The sequence below is a fragment of the Gavialis gangeticus genome, unplaced genomic scaffold (genome assembly GCF_001723915.1).
Source record: "Gavialis gangeticus isolate Ggan-Ray unplaced genomic scaffold, GavGan_comp1, whole genome shotgun sequence".
Lineage (NCBI taxonomy): Eukaryota > Metazoa > Chordata > Crocodylia > Gavialidae > Gavialis > Gavialis gangeticus.
In genome coordinates this window covers 13755734-13764548 of record NW_017729025.1, presented here as the reverse complement: position 1 = coordinate 13764548, position 8815 = coordinate 13755734, and the positions used below count along the sequence as shown (strand labels likewise).

The following is an 8815-nucleotide window of genomic DNA, read 5'->3' as shown; positions in this document are numbered from 1 at the left end:
TACAAAAAAAAACCCACCCAGATGAAAAGTTTTTTTTCCCCCCCCCCCCCCCCAGTGTAAGGAAAAAAAAAAAAGTGATTCACAAAGAAGAGCGACATGATGTTGGTGCAGTTCATTAAATAAAGAAATAAAACAAAGTTCCTATGTACTTGAAATTGTTGCAGGTGGAAAACTAACCATTGTAGTTTCCCCTTCGTGAACACTGTGGCCACCTGATTAGCATAGAATGAATGTGTTTCAGGAATAATCATCGTACAAAAATAGCTTAGGAAGAGTGGAGAAAGGATTAGATACTCACATGAATAAGAATAGCATCTGTATTTAGATGAGCCAGGCTGAATGTCTCAGGGTTTTCAGGCATTGAGATGGTTGCCAAGAGTGGTCAGGAGAAAATGTGCTTCTGGACCATGGCATGCTAGTACCCAACTGGCCAAGTGCACAGGAGAGCATTCTTGTTATGTTTCAGAACACCCAAAATTTAGCCATCCAGGAGGTGCTGTACAGGCTGGAACCATGGGGCATTTATTGGCGTGCTCTGGGAGGCAGGTGGGGGATGCTTTAATTAGAGCGGCTCTGAGAGCCGCTCCAATTGAACCGCCTGGAGCATCATGTGTATCAGTGTCCTCCCGCTGAAAAATGGCAGCAGGGATGCTTTAATTAAAGCTCATTGAACGAACTTTAGTTAAAGTGCCCCCACCGCCATTTTTCAGCACAGGAACACTAATACATGTGATGTTGGAGTCTGCTGGAGCACAGTGGTAATTACCACAGTCCAGCAGACTCAATTGATCGAGTCTGCTCTGACGCATTGTAATTACAGCATATCAGAGCAGACTCTCTGCATGTGTATAGGTGCCCATCAGCTCCAGCATCACTGTTGTGCAGATTAACCCAGAGAAATTGAAAATGAGATGGTCTTGCCAGTGAGCCCCATGGTAACTATGGGCCTTCAGTGTAGAGGTGATGGTGAAATACCCATGTAATTGTTGTCCCAGGTTGCACAGTGTAGCGCTGGGTGTACAACCACTGTCTCCTTGTTTCAGTGTTCAGTGGCTGAAACGAGGAGATGTAGTGGCCTGATCACAGGGCTGGGAACAAGGAACTCTCAGTTGTCATCCCAGCTCTGACAGCAGTTACGTGTGTGGTTGTGACCACGTTATTTAACTGCTAACATATAATGAGAGCTCCTGTACTACTCTTCCCTGTTCATGGATAGGCATACTGAGCCATTAACCTTAAATCTTCATTAAAGATTTTTGTCTGGCAGTACTCCTTTTTTTAAATTTCAAAGTGTGTTTTAACATTGGTCTGCTGTTTTTAATGGGTTTGGCTCTGTTGGCAGAAGTTAGGGATTGCAGGGTGGTGGGAAGGACTTGGAGGACCAATGGGAATGGGAAGAGTGGACTCTGGGCCCACAACACTGGCAGCAAAATGGGGATAAGGTAGTCTTTGCCTCTGCTTTGGCCCAGCCCCTTCTTCACAGTCTTTGCTGATGCTGAGTCAGTCTCTCTCCTCCTGTACCCAACAGTGGGTGCAAGGACATATGTTGAGAGTTGTGGGGACGGACATGCTCCATATTGTTCCTGCAGCGGCTCTACCTTCCCTCTGCGGAGAGGTAGTTAGCTGTGTTAGTCTGAAGGCAGGCAGAAGGCAGAGTAGAGATGCACCTTATTAAGTAGTTGAGATGGATGTGGAGTGCAGACTTCCATGAACTCCCTTCATCTACCTTTCCTTGCCAGCCTCTTCCACAGGCCAGGCAGAGAGAAGATGGGCTGAGCTACCCTCCACAGCGTATTGGGAGTCCATGCTTGCCCAGCTCTTCACCAGTGCCCTCCTGCCTGACCCCGGCATACTGGGGCATGCTGAATGCCAGGAGGGAGGCAGGAGTCCTACTTCTCCCCCAAGAAACTAGAAATCTCCCTCTTCCTTGCCATAAAGCAGGGAATCAAAACACTATTTCCCCCCCCATCACTTATACGGGTGAGCGTGTTTGAAGAACCTCGCAGAAAGGCCCCTTCTCCCACTTGATCAGCCAAGGGGACCCCATCACACATCCCCAAAGACTGCTCAGTGAGTTGCTTGCCACTGCAGCTGCCATTAGAAACCTCTCCACAAACTGCCTTTCACAGCCACCGCAGGTATGAACAGCTGCCAGGCAGGGGAGCCATTATCTCCTGAGACAAGTAACAGTTGTCATCCCTCTGTGTCATCCCCCTCCACCCCCCTTATTAGTTTCAAGTAACACATGTTCCTTGAACTCCATTTTCATTTCTTCCTCTTTAATTTTCTTCCTCTGGTCTTATCCAAAGAGGTATGGCACACGTGGTCGTTCTGCTCCCCGACTGTGACTGCCAGTGAAGGTCTGTCGCATGGCTAATGCTTGCTCTCTCTGACTACCCTAGGAAGAAAGTGTTCGTCTGTATAGGGCTTCATGAGGGAGACTCGACCTGGAAAAAAAGCTATTCGCTTTGGCCGTGGGGAGCCTGTGACAAATTGGTTTCTACAAAAACTGTTTTTAACCCAGCAGAGTGGATTAATCTTACAAGGAGCATCTATAACTGGACTGAAGATTATGGAAGGTATGATGCCCAGCTGCTACCTGTCAGGTTTATCTTCATTAGGTTCTTAAATCATGAAGAACTCCACTGGGAGTTTCCCCACCCCCCCTTATTAATTGTTCTTCTGCCGCCAGCATACCTGATGGAGGAGCTGTGTGTGCAGTGTGAATGCATGTAGCTGTTTGCCTCCAGAGAGCCAGGCTCAAAAAGTGCAGAGGTCACGAGTGCAAACTGGCTTAGCAAAGTCATCCTAGTCTTTCTCTACCATAGAATCGGTGCAGTTTGGCATTGCTCACTATCATCAATAGTGTTTCTACGTGAGGCTCGCACTTGGGGTCACAGGAATGATTAGGGCTAGCGAGTAGGGCTGTGTGAAATTTTGCGGGATGTTTCATTTTGAAGCTGTTTCTATGCGTTTTGAGCTCAAAACAGCAAATTCGAAATGAAACAAAAAGCTTTGAAATGGCTTAGAAATGAAATGAGGGTGCTTTGAAATGTTTCCAAGTTTTGAAGCCGGGCTTACTTGGCTTCAGCATTGGTCCCAGGTGGCAGCGGCAGCCTCATAGTTTCATAGATTTAGGGTCGGAAGGGACCTAGTAGATCTTCTAGCCTCCTCTCATCCAGTGTGCAGATCCAGGGGCCTGCATCCCTAGGAGGAGTCTGGCAAAGCCCCGCAGCCCTCCTGGGGGTGTGGGCCCCTGGATCTGTGCACCAGATGACAGGAGGCTGCCACTGCGTCCTGGGACCAGCAGCAGCAGCAATCTTCTTGGCGCTGGGCGTGGGGTGCACCCAGCACCAGTCCCAGGTGACAGCGGCAACCTCCTTTCATCCCACACGCAGATCTGGGGGCCCGCACCCCCAGCAGGAGTTAGTCACAGCCCCGCAGCTGTCCCAGGGGTGCAGGCCCCCAGATCTGCACATCGGATGAGGGGGTTGCCACTGCAAGTGTCATGAGTTCTGCTTTGAACAGTTTGTGGTGCAGTTTCCCAGAAACCTCTGCATGTGTCTCCTTGAAACTTGGCAGGCTTCATGCTCCCAGAAGGGGTACCTTCCGTGCAATCTTCATCTGAATCAGGGAAGAAATGACAAAGTTTTTGGTATTTTCATGATTCCCCATTATAGCCTTTGGAAGAAACGTCAAAACAGCAAAACAGTTTCAATGAATTGAAACAGAACAGTGCTTTGTAACGCAATTAAATGATGAAATGAAACACTGTCCCTTAGAAACAGCAAAACGGAAGTCAAAACGAAACGGTGCTGTTTCGCACAGCCCTACTAGGAAGGTGTTTCCGACCTGGACATTTGTTGGCGCTTTAAGCCGGAGTTGAGGGGCACTAACAGAGCTGTGTAGAGATTCATACAAAGCAGTTTTTATGCTTTTTCCAGATATTGCTATGAGCACTGAAGCTATGATTCAGCAAAAAAAATAGCATATGCACTAAGGCTATCTGTGTTCTGTGGACCACTAAAACACTTCCCCAAATGCCAGCAAGGTCCATGAGATTTAAGAAAGATGCTGTAGTCCCTTGCTCAATAACAGTGCACTTAAGTGGTCCCTTAAGTGCGTTGCTGAATCTCAAGCTTCCTTCTCCAGCCCTTAAACAACATAGTTGGATTTTTAAAGATTTCCATGGGCTTTTAAAAGGACGTGTGATCCTACATCCAAAAAAAAAGATATGAGCACTACTTTTTTCAGAGCTGTGGTATTAAAGTACAATTCATACAATAGTTTGACCCCCTGGCAGCTAAATACCAGGGGCTTAGCTCTAAAACTTGGTCTCTTTCCCCCCCGTTCACATGGGTCAAAGAGCATTAAGGCCAAATCAGCCGACTCCAGGAGACCTATGAACAGAGCTCTGAAGGTTGCTTCTCTTCGGAGACTCTACTGTGAGACATGTAGAAAAGTAGAGCTAGAAAATGAGTTATGAAGGAGCAGATTCCTCCTGATTTCTTTGCTGCCTGTCCCCTGAAGTCCCTTAGTGGTTTCTTCTGTCCTGGTGGCTTATACCCTTTGCAGCTTGGGTTAGGTGGTTGTGCAGATGGCAGAATGGCTGTGTGACTACCAAGGGTGGATTCAGTACAGTAGATCAGACGACTTACTTTTATTTTTGTTCCCTTTTAGATTTGATGCGTCTTCATGGGAAGCTGTCGCCAGTGAAGAGATGTGGCAAGCCAGGTGAGGTTCCTTCCTTTCCTCTGCAACTTGCAGTTAGTGATGCCAAATTGCTGGCATGGAAATTCATGTCGTGGTAGTCAGCATAATCATAGCGTATAGCTATGCAGAGCTGCATTTCCCAAACCTTGTGGGTTTATGTCCCTCTGTAGTAGTCAGGCACTCTTCCCTCGCTCTGTTTCAGCTGCCACCGGCGCTTTACCTCATTGCTGATTCTCATCGGTGTTAGTTGCCACTGATTGTCTTCATTTGCAGTGGCTGGAGTGGGGGATGGAGGGGCATGACAGAGCCTGAAGTAGGGAGACTGCTGTTAACTTTCAGTGATTCACAAGTGCCCTCTGCCCCCACCCTCCCCCCAAAAAACTTTTCAGGCCCTGCAGTATGGAAAATGCTAATAAAAGAGCAGAGCTTTAAGAGAGAAAATGATTAGCACAAAAAGACTTAAGAATAATTCTGTAAAAGAAGAGACAAACCCTCTTTGACTGTCATCTTGAAAAAACAATTATTGGGTACACATGTTAGCATGGATCTGTGTGGAACAGGAGTACTTGCTTTGAAGAGCTGATAACTTCATAATGGAGAGGCAGTTCCAGTGCTGTAGGCAGTCATTGACTGTGCCTCAGATGGTTTTAGCCTTGCCACAGACTTTTATATTTCCTGTTGTAAACAAAGGAAAATGGAGGGAGCAGAGATTGTCAGCCAGGCTATAGCACCCTGGGGTGCTTTGAGATCCCTGTAGGGGTGCTGCAGGGTGCCATGCAATGTTAGCACTGTTAGGTGTGCAGAAGTGATTCACTGGATAAACCCAGATATTTCAAATAGGAACCCAGAGTGTGAAAACCATTCTGCCTTCTCGTGGTCTATGTTGTTTGCAACTGAAAAACTACTCTACTATTTTTCTGTACTTAAAACATTGAGTGAAAGCCATGGAGCTGGTATTTCCTGAGGAGTGCCTTGCACCAACCAAGTGGTGTTTTGAGTCTAAAAAAGTTGAGAACCACTGGGCTTGAGGAAGGCTTGCTGGCAAGGGCATTGCTCTGCATCATCCGGACCGTCCCTAACATCAATGCAGTTCAATCTGAATAAATTCCCTTGATCCGATCCTGCAGAAATACACTATTTTTTCTTTCACTAGTAGAATTTGCTGGGAATGTGTTGAGGAAGGAGGAGGAGGGTTTGGCTACAGAGTAAGAAAGCAGGTGGATATAAAAAAGGTTCTGCAGTAACCATGGGCTTTCTGTAGTGTTAAAGAGTTGTCTGAGACTCTGATGTGGCCTCGTTCTGGTTAAAAAATGTCTTATGCTAGTGCTAATGAAGTTTATATTGTGTTCCAGGATGAAAACAGCCTTCTTCATCTTTGACCTTGCAGAAGCAGCTAGTGTGTCAGCAGATATAAAATCACAACTTTATACGTTTGCCTACGAAGTAAATGATTTTTGTTACCTTTTTTCCTTTTTATTTTTTGCAAATGTTGAGCTCTCTCTAGTGTTTTGACATCATAATAGTGCCCTTGGCACTTGCACATACCTTGCTAAGATAAGTGCTGTGTGTGTTTCTCCTTGTTCATCCAGACTATATCCATGGCAATTGTGAAAGGGGGCTGCTAAGGAGTTGTATTCATTCCCATTTCCCCCTTTTATTTGCTTCCCACAGCAATCAGGGTGATCTGTGTAGATAATCACTCGGTAAAGACAGGCAATTCCAGCAGCTGGCCAGTCAGTACCTTGTTCTCTAGAATTATGTTGTCTGTGCTTGGCTCCTAAACCTGTGCTAGTAGAGCAGTCATCCTGAGGTTTGCTGGGTAGGCTGGTCTCCCACATTAGTGTGTAGCCACGCCAAGCCAGTGGACCAGCAAATATAACTTTCTAAATTATTCTCTCCAGAAGTGACTTGCACTACACTTCTCTCTCTGTCTCACGATCTGCAGTCTCTAATTCACATCTTTTTGGTAGCAAGGATGTGAAGGGTGGGTCTGTACTAATTTAGTGGTGCTCCTGACAAGGGTCAGTAAGAAGCACAGCCCTGCTCCTGATCCCCACACAGCAAACCTACAAATGAAGCCAGCTGGAGGATGCCCTCAGCCACTGCTTTTGAGATCTCTGTCTCCAGCTTGCTTGAGAGCAGCAATGCTTCATTTCTGGGATGGGAGTAGATTTGGAGCCAGTAAGGTAATGAAGGGGGAGCAAGTGTGGCATGAACCCGAGGTATCAACTTAGGGAGCACATAAAAACAGCAGCCACCACCAGGAGCCCAGATGCTGCTGCTGCTGTTCCCCTGTGCACCGCTGCTACGTGGGGTGTAGAACTATTCAGCTATGCCTCTGGTTGGGTAATGCTGTTTGGCATGACTGAGGAGTGCCGTGGAAGTAGCATAGACCCAGAGTAGACATACCATGAGGGGTAATTGTGCCACTGTATGTCATTCTGTGATAGAAATGTTCATAAACTAAGGGGAAGGCAGGGTAGACTTGCACCTTATGGACTAACTAAATCAAGATGTAGAGCCTTTGCAATCCTATGCTCACTTCATAAATGATGAATCTGATGAAGTGAGCTTGGGTTCATGAAAGCTTTTGCTATACATCCCTGATTTAGTTAGTCTATATAAGGTGCAAATCTACCTTGCCTTCTGCTTGACTTCAAACTAACACTGCTAACCACCTCTTCCTGCTCATAAACTAGGTTAAGACAATTACTAGTTTCCTCCTTTGTACATGTTAGTGTTGCAGCCCACACTTCAGCTGTGTTCTCAACTATGCACGTGGTTAAATCCCCAGTGAAGTTGGACTGCTTTCCTGACCTTATGAACAATTGAGTAGATATCTTCCTTATACGCTAACGGTTAAATCTTTTATAACCTAGCACTTCTCTCAGGATAATGTGTAAAGTTGTAGTCTGAGGGTATCTCCATCATCTGCAACTGTCATAAAAAAAGAATTAGCCAAATTTTAGTAGCTTGAGATATTTTTGCTACTTGGTGAAATTTCAACTCGCACTCTGTGCATTGCTTCATAAACCTTAGACCAAATTATAAACAAAACAAGGTCCATTCTAGATTTTGGCCATCATAATAGTGTCCATCTTTTGTAACTGTGCTTTTGCAGTGTCATATAAAAAAAAACAAACGGAAACTGTTCTCTTTCCTTTCTACAGCTCTACAAGGAAATTGTCAACTCGCATAAAAAGCATCCAGTCAATTGGCATAAAAACTACGCAATCGCTTGCGAAAGGATGTTGCGTCTGCATCAAACAGATGTCGACCCTGAAGAGTTGCTCTCTGAAACTGTGAAACATTTCCTCCTCTATACAGAAAAAACAGAGGATGATCCCCAGCGGGTGGACATTTTGCAGGCTGTAAAACACCTGAAGAAAGAGCTGCATGGGCTGAGGAAAAAGAAAAAAGATGTGAAGCGCCAGGCTGGATAGAACCCATTTGACTCTCCAAGTCTGAAAAGCTAACACCGTTGAGATTGGGAGTGAAAAATGAAATCTGTTCTTAACAACATGAGAACAGCGCAAAAACTACTTCACAGTTAGGGCGGCTAGGAGCTGGAACCAACTTCCAAGGGAAGTGGTGCTGGCCCCTACCCTGGGGGTCTTTAAGAAGAGTCTGGATGCCTACCTGGCTGGACTCATTTGAGTCCCGTTTCTTCTTTTTAGGGTTTTGTTGTTCTCCCGCCCTGGTGGGGGGTCGGGCTAGAAGATCTACTAGGTCCCTTCCGACCCTAAATCTATGAAACTATGAAACAGTTCTTTAAAAGACACGGAATTAGCAGCAGTGGGAACCAAGTGATTGTCTCAGTCAGTGGTTCTCTCCTTTTTCAGTCGAGGCACCCCTCCACAGCTCTTTTGAATGTGGTGGCTTGCATGGTTGAGAACCACTATTCGTATGGTCTCAGCTTACCTCGGTGGTTCTGAACTGTGCACCACTGCCCTGGGTAAAACTATCCTGCCTGCCTGGTATGCAGCCAAACTGGGAAAGTCTGGGGCACGTGTAGTTTCTTGCTTCAATAAGATTCTCTGATAACCCTACTGTAGACTGGAGAACCGGCTCATGCTGCAGGCCTTCGCAGTCCAACTCTGCA

General features: G+C 46.1%; 1 protein-coding gene across 1 annotated transcript in view; it reads left to right on the top strand.

Annotated features, from left to right (window-relative positions):
* Positions 1 to 8208, top strand: part of TMEM260 (transmembrane protein 260) — a gene marked incomplete at its 5' end in the record, with an annotated part of 61250 nt that extends 53042 nt beyond the window's left edge. The window contains 4 exons of the mRNA XM_019519888.1: positions 2403 to 2579; positions 4681 to 4734; positions 6066 to 6156; positions 7884 to 8208. Coding sequence (XP_019375433.1) covers positions 2403 to 2579; positions 4681 to 4734; positions 6066 to 6156; positions 7884 to 8156 — 595 coding nt within the window. The remainder of the gene's footprint in view (positions 1 to 2402; positions 2580 to 4680; positions 4735 to 6065; positions 6157 to 7883) is intronic.
* Positions 8209 to 8815: the final 607 nt, after the last annotated feature.